The sequence below is a fragment of the Lagopus leucura genome, unplaced genomic scaffold, assembly GCF_019238085.1.
Source record: "Lagopus leucura isolate 7727_CA_CO unplaced genomic scaffold, USGS_WTPT01 Super-Scaffold_100001, whole genome shotgun sequence".
NCBI lineage: Eukaryota > Metazoa > Chordata > Aves > Galliformes > Phasianidae > Lagopus > Lagopus leucura.
In genome coordinates, this window is record NW_024962262.1 from 75,127,727 (window position 1) to 75,147,036 (window position 19,310).

General features: G+C 41.5%; 1 protein-coding gene across 2 annotated transcripts in view; it reads left to right on the top strand.

Moving 5' to 3' along the window:
- TIAM1 (TIAM Rac1 associated GEF 1) overlaps window positions 1-18,627 on the top strand; it is an 85,051-nt gene extending 66,424 nt beyond the window's left edge. For both annotated transcript variants that reach the window (XM_042867828.1, XM_042867829.1), the window contains 12 exons: window positions 2,403-2,582; window positions 3,015-3,083; window positions 3,383-3,508; window positions 5,665-5,773; window positions 7,936-8,115; window positions 8,240-8,358; window positions 10,105-10,213; window positions 11,308-11,366; window positions 12,323-12,425; window positions 13,189-13,276; window positions 14,102-14,274; window positions 16,233-18,627. In XM_042867828.1, coding sequence (XP_042723762.1) covers window positions 2,403-2,582; window positions 3,015-3,083; window positions 3,383-3,508; window positions 5,665-5,773; window positions 7,936-8,115; window positions 8,240-8,358; window positions 10,105-10,213; window positions 11,308-11,366; window positions 12,323-12,425; window positions 13,189-13,276; window positions 14,102-14,274; window positions 16,233-16,705 — 1,788 coding nt within the window. In that variant the 3' untranslated portion in view covers window positions 16,706-18,627. The remainder of the gene's footprint in view (window positions 1-2,402; window positions 2,583-3,014; window positions 3,084-3,382; window positions 3,509-5,664; window positions 5,774-7,935; window positions 8,116-8,239; window positions 8,359-10,104; window positions 10,214-11,307; window positions 11,367-12,322; window positions 12,426-13,188; window positions 13,277-14,101; window positions 14,275-16,232) is intronic.
- Window positions 18,628-19,310: the final 683 nt, after the last annotated feature.

A 19,310-nucleotide genomic window follows, 5' to 3' on the forward strand; every position in this document is an offset into this window, starting at 1 on the left:
TCCAGTTCTCAGCCGCTTGTTAGTGTTCTGCTGGTGTTTCATAGTCTTAAGTGGATTTGCACTCTTTTTCTGGGTGACCCATCTTTCCCTGTAGCTTAATGCAAGTGAATGCACAGCACGGTGAGCTGTCTGCAGGCTGTCACACACAAACTGCTGAAAACGCTTGGGAGTTTGATTTTATACCGTATTCTGTATACTGTAACTATTTTTAGTTGCACACTTGACTCTTAAAATAAAATACCACTGGGTGTGACTTCCTCAAATTATTTTTTCAAGAATTTCTGAGGAAAACCCGGCCTATTTTGAGTCTCTGCAGGCTTTCATTCACCACTGTTAACTATCAGTCCTTTGTCTCTTTGTAGCAAAGCAGGTAACTGGGCAGTTGTTTCTTTGCACTGCCACTGAATCTAGGCTTTAACTGACTGCACTTTTTAGATTTGAAGCTGTTGAGATCAAGATCATGTGTATTGAAACGTATTGCAAACTTAACCTAAAGGTTTGGGTTTGCTTTGTACTTATGGGTCTGGCAAGCACAGAGAGAAATAAATGGAATTACATTGACTAATAAGTCTGACACTCACTGACATGTTCTGTAACCAGAAGCTAACTTAGATTTGACTCACTAGTTTTTCTTTTTCTAACCATGCTTTTTCTTTCTGCCTGGTCTGAGCTTAGATCTCATACTAAAGATGAATATTTTCCCAGTGAGCACCCATGTCCAAGAGGCATTTTTGTATGGACGGTTGGCTACCATTAGTTAATTGCTTACAGTTTTGTCCTGATGAAAATTATCCTTTGCGTAACAAGTATCTGTACTGAGATGCCTTGCAGTGGGACATTTAGGTGAGCATTTACAGCCATAAGACACCTTCCGGGAAAGCAGGTATTTGATGATTGGATGTTAGGAACAATTTCTCCTCAGCAAGAGCAGTGCTGCAGTGGCACAGGCTGCCCAGGGAGGTGGTGCAGTCACCGTCCCTGAGGTGTTCAGGAGCCGTGTGGATGTGGCACTGAGGGACGTGGGCAGTGCGCGTGGGGGGGTGGGCTGGTGGTTGGACTGGGGGATCTGTGAGGTCTTTTCCAACCTTAATGATTCTCATCTATTATTCTATGGAAGGATATCCCTTTCTTGCCACTAAAATGGTGAATATTCTTCTTGAGCTTCATGGCCTTCTAGTCTAGCAAGTGAATGGGTAGGAAAACAGTGATGTGTGAGCAAGTGATGCAGCTTAACAAATGCAGAGAATGTTTTGCACTGAATCACCACAAAGGTGTGGGGTGGTTCAGGTAGCTCAGGCTCCTGATGCTGCTGTTGGTACTGGCTGGTGGGAGTGATCTCTCAGTGAGCAGGGCTCTGTCTCTGAACTGTGAGGCGGTGGTGTGCTTTTTTTTTTCTCTTTCTTCTTCTCTCCCCTTTCCCTGCATGTTTTCTGTTTGAACAGGATAATTTGGCATAAGTTGTTTCAGCGTGGACTGGAGGGATATAGAGGTAATGCTGGGAAGTCTCTAAATCTGGTTTAAGATACCGTGGCAGGATTAAACACAGAAGGTTAGAGAGGTGTGATCAAGTAAAGAAGCTCCTTTCCCTCCCGAGCTCTCACCGGGTCTCGGGGATGGAAGGAGATAGGGTGTGCTGCTGTGCTGGCAATCCTAGAAGCCTGGGACTGTCGTCATTGACACCGGAGACTGTACCTGCTCCAAACTTTGGAGTGAAATGAAAGATGCAGGCAGGTGATCTAAGGAGAGGAGGTGAAGGGAGGATAATTCTCTTTATATAGAGACATAATTAAACATTAAAGAAACCAGTGATATGCAGCAGCTCTGAAAAACGTGATGCATAAGGATGAAATATACCCTGCAAGTTGTGTTTTCAGACCCAGAACAAAAACTCAAGTTACTTTCCAGAAAGCTTTGAAGCCTGAGGCTTTGGTTACCCAGATGGCTCTCCCCTCCCCCCCCATAAAACATCTCAAAGGGTTTCTATCGCCATGTTGTCTCTTTGGCTGTGTTGACACAGCCATTTACAGGTCCATTGCAAACTAGATCAGGGAACTTGAAAAGGGCTTGGGTGTTTTGATGGCACTATAATTTTTAGTTCTCACTTCTCAGGCCCTTTTGTTTGTTTGTTTCAATCCTAAATGCTATACAAACCTACTAAAGTTCATGTTCGTTTGAAACCAGGAAGGTTGCCAGACAACACTTCACCTTACTTGAATTGTGCAACTCTTTTTCTTTTACCCTTAGACACTGAAAGAGGGTAGATATATATATATGAAATAATGTGTGTACTTCTAGACTTTGGTGACTGCAACTTCATAACTGCAGAGGTTCTCAACTCCTTTGTTCCTGTAACTCCTGCCTCAGTTATTACCACTGGCCTTTCCTCTTTCTTGTTTTTAAAGAGTACAGAGCAGGTCGCTGCTTTCTGTCGCAGTCTTCATGAAATGAACCCTTCTGACTCAAGTGCTCATCCTCAGGAATTCACAGGACCCCAGCTGGCCACCATGAGACAACTCACAGATGCAGATAAACTGCGAAAGGTCATCTGCGAACTTCTCGAAACAGAGCGCACCTATGTCAAAGTATGGGATTTTGATATGTTGTTTCAGTCTGCTAATGTTTCTCCTTCTGGAAAGCCTTGTTAGCCACTTCTCTACTTCAAGTCCTATTTTGTGCACGTGTCTCTTATTGGATTCTACAATCTGTCACTAGAATAGTAATTTAATCAACTGTCTGAAGTAAGTCGGCATTCAAAATTGATATTCGGTAATATTGAAATGTCTTCACTTGACAGAAATGCAGAGGAACGGTGGTCTGTGAAATCTTGTATAGGTTTTCTTAGTAAATCTGTGTAAGTGTCTCCTCTTACACAATCATAGATTCAGTGAAATCTGATTCGTCTTATGTGTGGGGAGGAAAAATCCATACACGAGGAAAACTGTGATCTTAGCCACTTCAATAAATGTTCAGAGAGTTCAAGGAACCAACATGGGAATCTTTTTTTGAATTTTTAGGACCTAAACTGTCTAATGGAGAGATATCTGAAGCCTCTACAGAAAGAAACGTTTCTCACACCAGATGAGGTATGTTAACTAGTGCTTATCTTTTAGTTCGATAGCTTACATACATGCCCCCCTCCACACACCTAAATTTTCTTGTTTCAGTGAGCTCTGATAGAAATTTTGAATTCCATTTCTTTTAAAATAGCTCATTGAGCAGAGTGTAAAGGTACAATAATGGATAGTTTGTGTTTTTTATCTTCAACATCACTCTGATTATACGACTGGACTGAAAATTGCTGAAGTTCTAGAAGACTTGATTTAGTTGTGAAGTGACCTTAACTGTGGTATTTTCAGCATGTTGCTTTTTTACCTCTTTTTAGCTGGATGTTCTCTTCGGGAATCTGACTGAAATGGTAGCATTTCAGGTAGAGTTCCTGAAAACTCTTGAAGATGGAGTAAGGCTGGTTCCAGACCTGGAAAAGCTTGAAAAAGTTGAGCAATTTAAGGTAAACTCATTATCTATTATTTGGAGGAAGTTTTTCACTCAGAGGGTGGTGAGGCACTGGAACAGGTTGCCCAAGGAGGCTGTGGATGCCCCATCCCTGGAGGCATTCAAGGCCAGGCTGGATGTGGCTCTGGGCAGCCTGGTCTGCTGGTTGGCGACCCTGCACACAGCAGGGGGTTGAAACTAGATGATCATTGTGGTCCTTTTCAACCCAGGCCATTCTATAGTTCTGTGATTCTATCTACATTCAGAGTAGGCTCACAATTTAATATTATAATAAATGATAAACTATAATCTTAGAAGTTGTCCTCTAACACTCTTTATTGTATTTGTTTTACTTACTGTCACTCTTTTTGTGAAAACCAGCATCTACTTATGCTTGAGATTGGTTGCTAGTACTGAGGTTGTTGGAAGACCATCCTGCTATTACTTTGCTTCGTGTTACATTTAGCAGTACAGAGCACTAGAAGTATGTAACACCATGTGTTTAGAGATACTATTCTTGTTCTTCTGTCAGATTTCTTGTCTCAAGCTGTAAAGAAAAACTAGAAATGGAATATTACATAAGGTTTTTGTTCTGACAAGTCTAATATAGCAGTTCAGAAGCCCACTGGGGCTATGGTACAGAATATAAATTGAGTTCTGCAGTTAGGCTTTTTGAGCATAGCAGAACTATACAGCAACTGCTTCCAAGTATCGACACTTGTGCATGAAAGTTAGAAGTGTAAACTAGAGACATATATATTTCATTAAAAAAAGAAAAAAAAAAGTAAAATGAAGAAATAGTTTTGTGTCTTCTGTAGTACGTGATGTATTAGATTTCTGGCAAGCAGCTCAAACTGTTTTGTCTTTGGGGAACTTTTTCATACTTAGACAGCTCACCTTGGTAGAGGACAGAATGTTGTGATGAATAATAATAAGTCCATTGGGATAGCACTTTGACCAACTTACAGACGTGGAAAAACTGCTGAAAACAGTTGTCTTTGTGTGTGTTTCTGTGCTTCTTGCTGTCAGGTATTCATTAAAAATCAGCATCAATCATAAATGCTGCTATCCTAACTTTGGCTTTGTAGAAAATGTGCCTTTAATGGAGAATGCAAATGCACAGGCTTTCCCACTAAAAAAAAAAAAAAGTTTGACTCTTTTTAGGTAGAGGAGAGAAATTAGGAAGAGTCTTTCTGGAAGAGTCTTTCTCATGGAGAGAATTCTGTTCTGAGTGAGATTATTTCTACCTTTCTACATAAAATGTGCATCAAATTTATTTTTCAGTTCTGTCCTACGGGCGTGCTCTGAAAGCAGTTGCAAAATGGGATGTCTGGACTTGGTTTCAGTTCTGCAGTTTGCTTCCTTCTGCTGACTGTAGGCAAACTGCCTATGTTGTCTGGTCTCCTTCCACCATGCTGTTGTTCCTTGGTGGGTGGTGGAGCAAAGGCTTGACTGTGACATAAACATCTGTGTTATATTTGAACCATAACACAAACTAATTTTCAGCAGAGTAGGGACCTTGCTTTTTTTTTGTGCAGAGGGATACCAGTCCTGCTTGCAGTTCCTTAATGACTGGTCCATTGTGAATTTGGACACACCCAGTCCCTCCTATGGTGTCTGGCCACAAGAACATCTTAAGCTCAGGCATTTAAATATATCTCTGGAGCTGTGAAGCTAGTTCCTCTTTAGTCTGTGGTGTCTGCAGATCAGCCTGACTGGGAACACAGCTGATGATGTTAACCATGTAGCCTGTATCCAGGCTGGATTCCGGCACCAAGGCTGGTCCTATTTTCTGTTACATGGTGTGAAAACTCTGTGAAAAGTGCAGTATCTGTCATCTGACAGCTAAATGAAAACCCTCCATCCCACTCCTGCGTTTTGTTTCTTCCTCTGTGCTTCTACCCCATTGTAGGGTCAGGGAGGAAAACCCCATTTTCACTCCTCCCATCAATCTTGCAAGACATCTCTGTATTGTTGCTCTGACCTTTCTCTGCTGATGAAGGCTCCCAGTTGGGAACCACAATTGATACTTAAGGCAGTGTTTAGAACAGCAGTGCTTTCACACAATTCTCTGTGAAAGTCCCCTATCTTCTTGCTAGCTTGACTTTAGGTGGCTTTCCAGGAGGGAAAATAACTAACTGGTCTTCACATGCTTTTCTTTTTTAATCCTAGAAAGTGCTGTTTTCCTTGGGTGGATCCTTCCTTTACTACGCCGACCGTTTCAAGCTGTACAGTGCCTTCTGTGCCAGCCACACGAAAGTCCCAAAAGTACTGGTGAAAGGTAGGAGCTGTGTGTTGGACAGACAGACCAGAGAGAGAGATGTGCCAATGATGCACTGGTCTGGGCTGTCACAGATGTCTGTGTGGGGGATGAAATGTGGCTACTGCACACCAGACCACTCAGAGATTTGTGATGGAGAGTTGGGGACACGTGTGTATGGTTGCTCTCTGTGAGTTCTTACAGTGATAGGGGAGTCAGCCTGTCTGGCTTGACAGGCTTGCATAGAACTCTCTGCCATAGATGTTTGTGGACCACCACTGATGTGATCATACCAAGAGGCAGTTAACCTCACATGCAGTTTTTCCTCCACTTCTCCAACACATCAAATTCCCCCTCAGTCGTACAGGGAGTAAAAAGTCTCCCATCACTGGGCAATGTGGCTTGCACTAATGGATCACTGTGTACTTTGGAACCGGAACTGGTGATGACCTCTGGTTCCTTTTAGAGTGTGTGCAGTGAATCCATGCTCATGACAATTCCATTAAAGCTCCAGCAAATGTGGTTGAATGCTGACAGCTGCTAGGAAAAGATCAGCCTGTGAGACTGTTTTATGGAAGCTGTCTAAATATTTAAACTTAGCTGTGCTTTCTCTACCCTCTCTTCCTCCTCTTGTTTTTGATTCAATTTGCCTGAGAGGTTTCCATGTATAAATTCCTACCAGAGTTTGGCTTCCTGAAGTGGAGATAAATGAACTGTGGTCTGGCATACAGTTGATCATGGGCCTCCTTGACTTGGAGGGATGTTTTTGTCCCATGAAAGTGTTAATCTCTTAGAGTTAGCAGTGTTTCATGCAATTAATTTCTGGCTGAGATGTTAAATAAATGGATGGCTCCAGTTGTGGGAGCAATGCCATTAAATGGGATGTTCTTTTTTTTAAAGAACATCTGGATGTCTGTCAATACAAAGCTTACGTGGACTGTTTGATTTGTTTCTGTTTGCAGGTTTCTTTTTTCATTTCTTCTTGTAAACTCTCATTTGCCATGCTGCAAGGAATAGTTGGCAGCTCAGTGGAATACATGAATAAATGATTTGTTGCTGGTCACATTCTTGCTTTCTTTTGCAATCTGCTTGACCTTAATGCTAAGAGCAAACAGTAGATAGTTCTGGTTGTTTTGTTTTGTCGTTTTTTCATTACTGACTATATTTATGAATGAAAAATGGTTGTGTTTGAATTATGACACAGACAGAACTTCAAATTTGATTCCAGAGGTAAATCTCTTAAAAAGCCCAGGAGTGTATTTCAAGTGTGAAGTAATGTCCTCAGCTGAGGTGCAGGTGGCTTCTGGATTTGAAACTGACGTTGTTTATTGAAATCAGGTGACTGTCTGAGGGAGGAAGGAAAAAATAAAACCAAACTACAGTCAACCAACCAACAAAACACCCAACATTAGCAGGGAATCGCAGCTCTCATAAAAGCATTTGTGGGGATTATTTCTGCACTGAATAACTTGTATGTCTAAAAATTTCTTTATCTATTCTTATCTAAAAAAACTTTATCTATGCTTTGCTCTCTGTTTTTATGCTCTAGTAAAAGAAGGAACAGTTAAATGGTATTTCTATTTCTATACATTTGGTAGCAGTAAGGTAGAAAAGATGATATCAGTCAGGTACCCAGTCTGCTTGCACTCTCAAAATGTGGTGTATAAATTTACTGCTTCCTGCCTCCGTATTGGTTTTTGATTTATTTATTATTGTATTTTATTGTCTATTTATGCAGCTTGAGGTATAATGATGTGAGAAAACAACCATACTTGCCAATACTGTGGGCTTGACTGTCAGACCAGATGATTGCTGTGATTTCTTACAGATTTCTGATTTGAGCCTGTTTGTAAAGGAAACAATTGATTAAAAGGGGTTATGCTGCTCTCAAATAGTGGCAGGGCCAGAAATGAGGTGTATAGTGAAATCACACTGGGTACAGTGTACTCAGTCTTGGTACAGTGGGTATTACTTCATATTAACTCATAAATAGCTTATCTGTGGCAAAGTGACAATAGCACAAAACCTGAAATGCATAATCCCAATAACACTGATCATCTGATAAACCTGCAGTTCCTTGCAAAATGTCTACAGATAAATGAATTCAATGCTCAAAAAGTCACTTTCTTGGGACAGCTGTTATGATTTTTGATTTATGCAATTGCTTCATTTTAATCTTTTAGCCAAGACAGACACTGCTTTCAAGGCATTTCTGGATGCTCAGAATCCCAGACGGCAGCACTCTTCCACGCTGGAGTCTTACCTCATCAAACCCATCCAGAGGATACTGAAATACCCTCTCCTGCTGAAGGAGCTCTTTGCTCTGACTGATGTAGACAGTGAAGAACATTATCACCTTGATGGTATGGAGTTAACCTACATTCCTCTTCTCTTTTTAACTTCTGGTCTGGAGCCCTTCTCCTGCCCTTCCTTTCAAAGGTTTAAAAATATTTTTCATCTCCTTCCCTTTTTCTCTCTCTTCTATAGTGGCCATAAAAACAATGAACAAAGTTGCCAGCCATATTAATGAAATGCAAAAAATCCACGAAGAATATGGGGCAGTGTTTGACCAACTCATAGCAGAACAAACAGGAGAGAAAAAAGAGGTAACAAATAATATGTAAAGAAAATAAATAGGCTGTTCTTTTGGTGCCTGTGGCGTGAATGTTAAATTTTGCCAGATAGCTACCTTTCCTTCTGTGTCATTGAAGTAGTTCCTGTGCAAAGAAGTAAATCCCAATCCAATTAAAAAACTGTTTCCCTGTATACAGCTCAGTGAGTAGAACCAATGTAAAGAAGTGCATTCATTCACTTTGAAGGTTGTGTTTGGTTCAGAATCCCAGTTCAACTTTTTAATGTCCATATTTTGGCTCTTCTCTCTCAACACAATGTCATCCCACCAGTCTGAGTAGATGGATGTCCTGAGGCAAGCTTATATCTATTTCTTCAATCACTTCACAGAGATCAAAATGAGTTCCAGTGTGCGAGAAACTACTATTTCTGATTCAGAAGGTGTGCTAGTGGACTTGATATATGAGAGTCCCGGACTTCAGTCCAGATCTTGCAGAGTGCTTACTGAAACACCTGAAGGTTGAATGTGCTCAGTCTTGGGTGCAGTAGGCTGTGGAAGATGTGTTGAAGTTTCAAACTGAGACTTGGATAGCTTGTTTACTGAGTAGAATGTAGGCCTGAGGTCCAACAGTGCCATGAAGGAGAGTAGTGTGAAGTAATGGGCAAGGTCAGGAGAGACTTGAGGAAAAGGTGGAGGCATGCTGAAGCTGAGTGCTGAAGGGCTAGTGTGAGTGTGGTATGGATGAATGCAAGAGAGACATGACCATACGAAGTAACGGTAGTAGGGTTTTGCCAACCACTGAGATGAAGATCAAGCTTAAGAGCTGCTGTGAAAATACAGGATACAGGTGGTGTGGGATTGAACGGTCCTGGGAAAGTTTTAGGTGAGCAAATTACATAACAGCAGAGTGGGAGAGAGCAGAGAAGACGTGGTGATCCTGGCAAAGAGGAGTTGGGAGAACGGGTCAGGACTTCTGTTGACAAAACAGCTGTGGCTTGGTGTTAATTTGGGAGAAGAGACAACAAACGTATCTTAGTGTTGCTCTTGTCGTCAGGGAGAGCTCAGGTTGTTTTGCTCATGTTATCTGTGATATCCTTCTCTGGGTGAAGTTTGGCTTTTGCAAAAGGATAGCCCCTAGACTGGAGGTTGCCCTTGAGTTATTGCTTTGGGAGAAGTCAAAGAAAAAGATCTAGTTGCTGCAGTGGCATTAGTATGCATATCCCAGCAGTCATTAAGAACTCCATTATTAGTCCATTTCCATCAGTATGATTTTCAAAGTGAACCTTTGGGGGAAATCACAAGCCATGGCAAATCTGGGGAGGAAGTTGCTGCAATTGCTTAATCTGGTGCTATCTTTGAACTTTACCCCAAACTGCATGAGTGTGAGTGTGTGAGGGAGTATGCCTAAATGTTAAAACGAAATACCACAAAGCTGGTAAGAGGAAGGATGGCAAAGGAGCAGACAAAAACACAAGGGAAAGTGTTTGTTTTTCTCATTTTTGCCAGTCCTGGCTGCCTGTAAAATTTTGAGAGCCAGGCTGAGTCTGATTTCTTATATATGCCCTCCAATTAAAGATTTACACACATCTACTGCCATCTGTCAGTCTGTTTGCACACACTTGCAGTCATCTGGTTAAATAACTTATTCCAAAAATGTACTTGTGGTTTGTTTGTTTGTTTTAGAATTAAGTCCAGGAAAGTTTTCTTGAACTGAAATTCAAGAAAGAAAACTTTGGACTGAAATACACTGTTTCTTTGTGCATGTGTTTGTGATTGACAGGTTGCAGACCTTTCCATGGGGGATTTGCTCTTGCATAACACAGTGATATGGCTTAATCCTCCTGCTTCACTAGGGAAATGGAAGAAGGAACCTGAGCTGGCAGCATTTGGTTTGTATCCTAGTAGTTTTATTTCAGATGTGTGAGAAACTGTATCATGTTCCTTACCAGATATTTGTTGAAGGTAATTGAGCATCGTCTTCTGTAACACTGGCTGGATCTTAAAACTGTACTAGTCAAATTCTGTTCTGTGTTCATCTAAATTTGGTAAAAAAAAAAATTGGAGGTGATTGCTGTAATAGTGCAAGAGATTTTTAAACCCATATTCCAGGCTATATGTTGAGAACTATGCAGAAAGATATTTGCATCTGAAGAGATATATTTTTGTTGTCTGATATATGCTAACTGCTTCACATCCTGTTGGATAGGGCTAAGGCTTGATGAGGCTTTGCCTTTCTTCTTCATGCCTCCTGCCAAAAATGTTTTGAGCATCTAAACTTCAGAGAGTACTTAAAGCTAAGCCAGAACTCCCAGAGAGTTGCTTCAGAGTAGTCTGTCTTTCTCCCAAGTACTGTTTCTTGGGTGGCCAGATGAGGAATTGATGCTGTTGGCATAGATTTCAAGGTCTTTCCACTGCACTGAAGCGTGATACATTGCAAAGTTATATTGGCAAATCATCTACTTGTTACTTTCAAGGTTAAGTCGAGCTCAGCATTACTTGTTAGGCTTTGTTTGTTCCTAGACTTCTTCATAAGCGATAGGTTTTTATGTTGCTGTTTTCAGAAAGCTATGCAGGTTAGAAAGCCACTGGTTTTGATTTTATTTTTGTTTTATACCAAACAGCTTATGAATGGAGAATCTTTCATCTTTGCTCTGAAGAGCATATAAAAATTGACTGCATTGCTGTAAGCTGGGAAACCTTGAAGCTGAGTAGCCTCGTGAAAGCTGCTGGGAATGTGCAGTGACTTTAAGTATTCCCAACAGCTTTAAACTGATGGAATAAAATGTCCAAAATTAAGTGTCCATGTAGTAATGGTGTGCTAAAAGCTGTTGAGCTTGGGCTTTTTGCTAGGATGACTCATGCCTCCTTGACTGAGTTAAGGGCTGTCTGAAGAGCTGAAATGTCTGTGTGCTTGGGCATGTAGGAAACCTTTTCCCAACCTTATTTACTACATGGCTTTTGTTTTTTTAACTTTATTCTCCAGTGTTCAAAACTGCTGTGGTCCTTGTGTACAAGGATGGTTCCAAACAGAAGAAGAAACTTGTAAGTTGTGTGGACCATTTCTGTGCCGCTGTGTACATTTGTAGTAGTTTACTAATCCAGATTTGCTTTCCATAAAGCTGTGCTGTCTGTGTGTGCTTTTGCATATCTGATCTTTGTTTACCACCATGCAAACAAGGATTTGAGGAATTCTGAGTAGCTTCCTATTCAGCCTGAAGCCAATGTTTTGCAAATGTTTAATTTATCCTTTACTGTCTGCTGCGCTCTTCATGTTGCTTACCGTATCTACTCCGTGCTGTGGAGTGGACTTTCATGGAACAAGGTACCACCTTGAGTGAGTCTCTTGTGTTTGGCTCTTCAGTCAGTGTATACAAATCAAATGTGAGAGCTGTCAACTTTCTTAGTGAAACACGATGCCTTTGCTTCAGTCCTGGCTGTTAGTTTTAAATGCCACTGAGCAAGTGCTAGCTGCTCTTGGCAAATAAGGTGTGCCAGCACTATGTATCACCAGATCCTTCTGGAGTCAGAATTAGAATTTAAAGCTATGGTTCACAGTGAACACGTGACTTAATGCAACAGGGAATATATTTTATAATATTATAAGAAACACTTTGATTCCCATATACAGCATAAACCAAAAGTGTGATTTGAAATGCTAATCTTTTAAGTTGACTGGACACAGAATGACTTTGGAGTGACTAAAGCAAGATCAGTGCACATTCATGAGCGTATGTGCAATGGGAAGTGTGAGTGTAGGATTAGTCTTAAATGATTCTTGAAGGAATTGACAAGAGTTCATTGGTCTAATGGTTGCTTTGGTCCAGAGCTTAACAAGATTTTCATAGACAGGCACTTCAATGTTGCTAGTTACTGAGATGATGTAGAGAAAAAAGAACTGCAAGAAGTCTTTAGCTGGGCATTTTCAGTGCATAGCAATGACAACTGTCATTGAGATCTGAATATCCCAATTTCTTAATGGTGTTTTGAAATTCTCCCAGGGAGGATCACATAGAGCTTCAATTTATGAAGACTGGGATCCATTCCGCTTTCGTCACATGATACCTTTGGAAGCACTGCAGGTTCGAGCATTGGCAAGTGCAGGTAATGTTCTAGCTGCAGAAATTTGGTAATCCTTTCAACCTTTGTTTTGGGAACATTCATTGACTAACCGATGTTTGTCCTTAGTGCATGTGTGTGCAGCTCTGGGGACCTGAAAATGGAATCCACAATCAACAGCAGTAACAACCCTGGAGAGAAACAAAGGGGCAAAAGCTCCAATTCTGTATTTTCACTTTGTCAGTTTTTTTTTTTTCCTGAAGGCAGTCAAGGTTTTAGAAAACCTGAACAAAGTTGCTCCTGGCTCTGGCTCATTTTGTTCCTCTTCTAGAGACTTGAAGGAAATCTTTCAGCTATGAAACAACAGAGCTAGTGAATTCTTTTTGTTGTGACAGATGACAAATGGCAGTGAAGGTCGTTATTTAAGACTGAGATTTTTTTAATACATTCTCCCGGTACATAAGCAAAAGTGGAAGGAACATGTAACTTAGCTGTCTGCAGAAGTTACACCTGTAAGATATGGCAATACTGGAGTATATGGAGTACCTGAAAAGCCTTTTTTTTTCTGTTACTCTTATAGTACTGAGTGAGTGCATATGAAGCTTTACTAGATTTTGGCCAATTTATGTGTTGTTTCATTAGCCACTTGCCCACTACTGCTTTTCATCCATGAGTTAATATTATTTTCAACACATGATTTGTTGTCCCACGCAACCTTTAACAATTTTTCAGGGTTACAGAATAAATATTCTAGCTAAGGTTAAGCATGAGAGCCTGTTTTATGAAGTGCTGTTTGCTTTTGCTTTAGATGCAGAGACCAATTCTGTATGTGAGATTGTCCACGTTAAATCTGAGTCTGAAGGCAGGCCAGAAAGAACGTTTCACCTTTGCTGTAGGTAAGTGTATTTCCAAATCTTCCAATGGCAGCTGCATCCGTGGATCCCAGTTTGCCTGTATCATTCATCTAAGACAGTCTGGGAGCTGCCTGGGGGGAAAATTAGGGAGAGCATGTTAGAACCTTTATGAAACTCTACCTAAGATAAAGACATATATTTGATCAACCTCACTCACAGGAATGTCCTTTTTACACTTTTCCTTTCACAAATTTACATCCAATTAAACTTCTGGATCTTTGTGCCAGGTAGCTGCTAACATGTCTTGTTCAGCTGGTACCAACAACTGGTGCCAACAACTTCCAACTATTGTCCTTAGGGCATTGGTCATTCCTTAGATGAATTTTGTCTGTCTTTTTTGTGGTGGTTGCCCTGCTGTGTTTTAGACTTCAAATGAGAACTTGCAAACTTGCCAGGGTCCAACAGAGGTGATATCAAGCCAGGTCCCACTATTAGGCAGTACAGATCTGCAGGACTTGGTGTGTGATTACAGGCTAAAAATTGAGATTTAATTAGTCACCACAGGTCAGCTTGATGTTTATCAGACAAAGCAAAGTGTGTGGTTGGTTTTAGAGAAAAAGCAGTGCATGGCAACAGGATTCGTTAATAAACAGCGTGTTTGTTTTCTTTGGTATCTGTTGCAATAACTATAGATTTGGCTTTGCCTTGAAAATGCTATTTTAAATGGAGTCTTCCTGGGAGTAAATGTATGCCAGTCAGTGTGTGGTTTTAAGTTACAGTACTGGTCATTAATTATCTCATTTACAGTGAGCTTTTGGCGGTTTGCAAGAGGTAACTCTGCCTCTTGTATTCTCTCCTCTTTTTCAGTTCACCAGAACACAGGAAGGACTTTCTGAAGGCAGTGCATTCAATTCTGCGGGATAAGCACAGAAGGCAGCTTCTCAAAACCGAAAGTTTGCCCTCATCCCAGCAATATGTTCCTTTTGGTGGAAAAAGATTGTGTGCTCTAAAAGGTGCAAGGCCAGCCATGAACAGGGCAGGTACTGTAGGGCTACAGACTTTCAAGATCCCAGTAACCCCAGCACCGTTGTAGGATGTGGTGGTGTCTGATACTTGCACATTACCATTTGCATTCTCTCTTGTGTATGGAAAAACAAGCAAACAAACAAAAAAACCCTGCTGTTTTTTCCATGCTTCACCTCTTCCAGAGCCTTAAATTGCCTCTATTTACCTTGCTTTGCGCTTGAGGCTCAGCTTCAGAGCAGTCCTCCTGGCATGGAAGGGAGAAAAGGGATTCCTGTTGATACCAATTGGCTGTGCACTTTAATCTAGAAATGGGTCTCAACTGAAGAAAGCAGAAGCCCACTGCATATTTTTTTAAACAGAAGCATGTACAGGATTTTTGAGCTAACCCAAGCACTTTTAAAGTAAAATGCACAAGAAAGATCTGCGTGGTTTGAAGAGACAGCTTGTTATGCCCTCCATTTTAGCCTTTTCAGCCTTATGGCTAAAGGCACATGCTTCTACTTCTCGTACTTTGAGAGGCATCCACTTGATATTCTTATTGTAATGGTCTGTCCTAAACCATGGATTTTCCTTTTCAGTTGACTTCAGGCAAAACCAGTGAGAAAATCCCAGGGAAAAGCAGGTTTTCATTTTCAGAACACTAAATGATGGAGGGATGAAACACTTGCTTCCAACTGAAAAATACACAGCACCGCTGCGTGTTTTGTTCTGGTCTGTTTTTTTTTTTCTTTTTTTTTTTTTTTCTGCTCATTAGATCCAGCAGTGTAGACAATCAGGCTTTCTGTTCCTCTTCTGTAATGGGCAGGCCAGACCAATAGCAATTTTAGCAGCATGGCTTCTCACTTGAAGTGATGTTAGCCATCTGCTTCGCAGACGCTTAAAATCATAAGCAAGAAGATTTGAGAGAAGGCCAGATTGCAATGGTCTTAACAGTGCTCCTTCAGTCAGCCTGTGGGGCTGATGTGTAGATGCCAGGCCTTATTTTATTTTGGCTTGTCAGTGCATTTGCGTGATGAATTCTGCTGAGATGAAAATCTTTTGAAGTCCAGATCTTTCACTATAGTTAAAATCTGCAACAGCTTAGCTGTTATCCTTTGTGCATGTTTTGAGGCTCGGGGATATTAAAATGTAGCCCGTGCTCCCCAGGCTGCTAGAGTTTAATGAATATGTTCTGCAAGCGCTAAGATGCTGTTGGGTGAAGAAGGACAAACTGTAACCTCACAGTTCACCTGCTTGCAGTGGAACTGAGTGTATGCACGTAAAGTACTGGGATGCTGCAAGTCCTCCAGCTGCAGGATTCATCCCCTGCTTTTTTGTCTCACAGGCCTCTTAGGATGATGTTCCTACAGAAGATGTGAATTTGGTAATTGGGCCTTTTGCAAAAGCTAATAGTCTAGCTGATGCTGAGTAAGGAACTTCTGAAAGGGTTGGTCCCCCCCCCCCCCCTCCCCTTTCCCTAGCAGGGAGAAAGTGGAGAAAAGGCTAGCACAGCTTGGATAGAAAACGTGACATAGGTAAAGCAACAATTCCAGCACCTTCAGTACTGAGGTAGCTGTTTGGAAACCTGCAATGTTGCTCTAACCCGAGACAAAGCAATTTCCTGTATTGAGGTGTAAGGCTAGCTGGGTTTTGCTGTGTACTGATGGCAGGGTGCTTCTTGCAAGAAGCTGAGCTGAACAGATGCACTTTGTGCTGGCTGGCTGCCTACCACTTAGGAGGAACAGTAATTGTGGGCCATTATCCCAGCCATGGATCTGAGTAGCAGAAAACCCTTTTTCAGCTGGAGAGAGACTTGTGCCGAGGAGCTGAGTGAAGCCCACAGGGAGGATGCGGAATGCCTAGGTCATTCTTGGGAGTCTGCCTGGTTTGTGCCTAGCGGTGTTACGTAAAGGGCCCTTGGAAGACTAACTTTCTAGAGAGAATTGTACCGTGTGTAAAAAGCCTCTGGGGTTTTATCTTTGTGTGTGCACAGTGTCAGCCCCAAGCAAGTCTCTTGGGAGGAGGAGGAGGCGGCTGGCCCGAAACAGGTTTACCATTGACTCAGATGCCGTCTTCACAAGCAGCCCCGAAAAAGAGCCCCAGCAGCCCACGCACGGTGGGGACACTGACCGCTGGGTAGAGGAACAGTTTGACCTTGCTCAGTATGAGGAGCAGGAGGACATCAAGGAAACGGACATCCTCAGCGATGACGATGAGTACTGTGAGGCCATGAGGGGTGCCGTGGCCGACCGAGACCTTCGGGAGCGGCTGCAGGCAGCCTCCATCACGTGCCGCGGAGACCGCTCGCGCCCGGCCATGGACACGCACGCCTCCAGGATGACCCAGCTGAAGAAGCAGGCGGCCTTGAGCGGCATCAACGGTGACGTGGAGGGCCACGGCGAGGAGGTCATCTGGGTCAGGCGTGAAGACTTTGTCCCGAGCAGGAAACTGAACACGGAGCTCTAAACCGGTCCCCTTCCCTGCCCAGATGCGTAGGTCCCCCCATCCTGCCCGCTCTCCCTCCCGCTCTCGGTGCACCGCCGAGAACCAGTCCCCATAGATTGCACACTTGCACACACCATTATGGCAGCTGAATTGGTCTGAAGCCATGCGGCCACACTTTAGGCAACTGTAAAACGCTCAAAATCTTGGAACGGAATAACCTTAAGGTCCTGTCTTACGTTACCAAGGGCTTTCACACTATTTTATTTATTCTAACATAATCAGGGGCTGAAATTAAGTATGGGGAAAATATAATCACTGGAAAACAAATTACTCTGGATGTCTTAACCTACGTACAGCAAACTAGCTTATACAATAGCACAACGAACAAAGGGTTTTATAGCCGTAAAATGTCAACCGTAGGTTCATCTCCTGAATGAGGAAACTGCCTTTTTAACATGTACAGTTGCAGTATTCTTATTACTTTTCCCTCTTTAAATGTAAGAGAATATACATGTATTTTAGGAATGTGTGAGGAAAGGTTTGGGATTTATGTTGTGTTAAGTCCTCTTGGTCTGTGGCTGGTCTAATTTAATGTCAATGTTGGAAGCTCTAGTTTTGCATAATGTTGTAAAGATGCCAAACTCTCTTAAGAGATCCAAATTTAACACTTGAAGACATATTTTTTTGTATTTTACCTGAGATGCAGGGGCACAAAGGGATAAGAATTTTACAGTGTTAGCTTAGCTCCATGTCTAGGATACAAGGCTAGATTTTTGCAGAGGGTTAGGAATGGTGGGTTTTATATTCAAATATGAACTGGAAACTCTTATTTAGATATAACTTTCTTCAAGAAAAGGATTATTGTATATGTTTGAGGCTGGAGTTTAGTTAGATAATAAAAAGAATAAAATGACATTACTGAATTACAGTGGAGCAAACTGATCCATGGTGCAACCTCGCTGCCGATGGGGCAGCAGCACTGTGGATTCATTTGGTCTGCTTTCTCTGACACAGTTTGGGCTTAGGGGACAGGGAATTCATGGCCAAAAAAACTGACCTCATCCATTCTCCTACTTTGGGTGAAACTAGTGTATTTCAATTCCTTTTTGAAAGCTTTTCCACCGCAACAGAGTATGAGCAAGTTCTAAACCTCTTCAACATTTTAAATCTTTTATTTAAGCATCTGAAACAGGGTAAAATGTGACTAAAATGGTTTTTAAGTAGACTTCCAAATGCAAAACACAAATAGCACTTTTTTTTTTTTTTTTAAGAATTTATATAGCTTTTCCCATTTCAGTTTCACCTATGAGGAAAAAAAAAAAAAAGGAAGATTATATGAAGTTTTCTTTTTCTTTGGTATCTGTTGGTGTTTGACACATCAGTAGGTACTTTGAAAACCTGAAATTTTATAATAACTCTAGGATTATATTTTATAAAATCCACTCTGACTATATTTTAAAACATAACAAAAATTATTCTCCCCAAAATCCATCACTGTCTTTGTGTCCCACTTAGCATATCCCCCTCTCCTCCACCCCTTTCTGGTTTCTGGTGCACTATACTTGTTCTTATGAAAGCTTTCTCTCTTAACCTTTTGCTATCTTCTCATTTTGTTTCGTAAAAGCTTTAGAAAGGTTTCTATACCCTTTGTATGATCACATCATTGTTTTATATCATCTACCCATCAGTTGTGTCCCAGCATACTAGAAAAGCAGAGGTTTTAGCTGTCCTATGTTGTACCCAGTGGAATACAGTCAGTTCTGGAATACTGGAAGGCTGGTACTGGGAAGGTACCGTTGTTCTTGTACATAATGTCATGACATGTCTATGTCAAAGGTTCTTATATATTTCTTTTATAAGCTGAAAGAAGGTCTATTTTTATGTTTTTAGTTCTATGAATGGAACGTTGTAAATGCCTGTCAGAAATAAAATACTGGAAAAAAAAAAAAAAAGTCGAAATAGTGGTGTGTGTACATATTCTCCAAGATGGGTGCCCTTCTCAGTGAAAGCAAGTAGGAAGCAAATCCTACAGCAGCTGAAGCTGTGGGATCCACTCCTTGCCTTTGAAGCCTGTGGGGTCTCTTTACTTGTCAGGTTTTCACCTCTCATGCTGCACGCTCTGGGTTTTGTGCAGATGCTCCTTTGGAATGGGTTCCTCCAGCTGCAGCTCTCAGCAGAGCCCTCATCTCTGCAGTTCAGTGGAATCTGGGCTGTAGGGTAAAGAACTTCTCCTTTGGCCACGGGTGCAGAACTTCATTTTTCCTATGAGTGAAAGGTCAGGATCCTTGCCCTTTAGAAAATGGAAAACCAGACTGGAACACCAAATGCTGGATGCAAATATTTGCCCAGTGTGACTAATTATGACACAGTAAAGTAGTGTATTCGAGTCTGCAACTAACAACTCTTTTCCCCAAGTCTGTGAAACTGCATCAATTTCCAACGAAACCTTAGAGCAAAGACTTCTAGTGCTTCTTTGTAAATTCACCTGAGAATGAATGTGAACAAGTATGAAATTTCATTTCAATTGCCATAACCTTTTTTTGGATGTGGTCTGGAGTTTGCCTCTATTTACATATGTGTATTTTCTCCATTGTTTAGTTTTTGGAGATGGACTCGGTGATCCCTG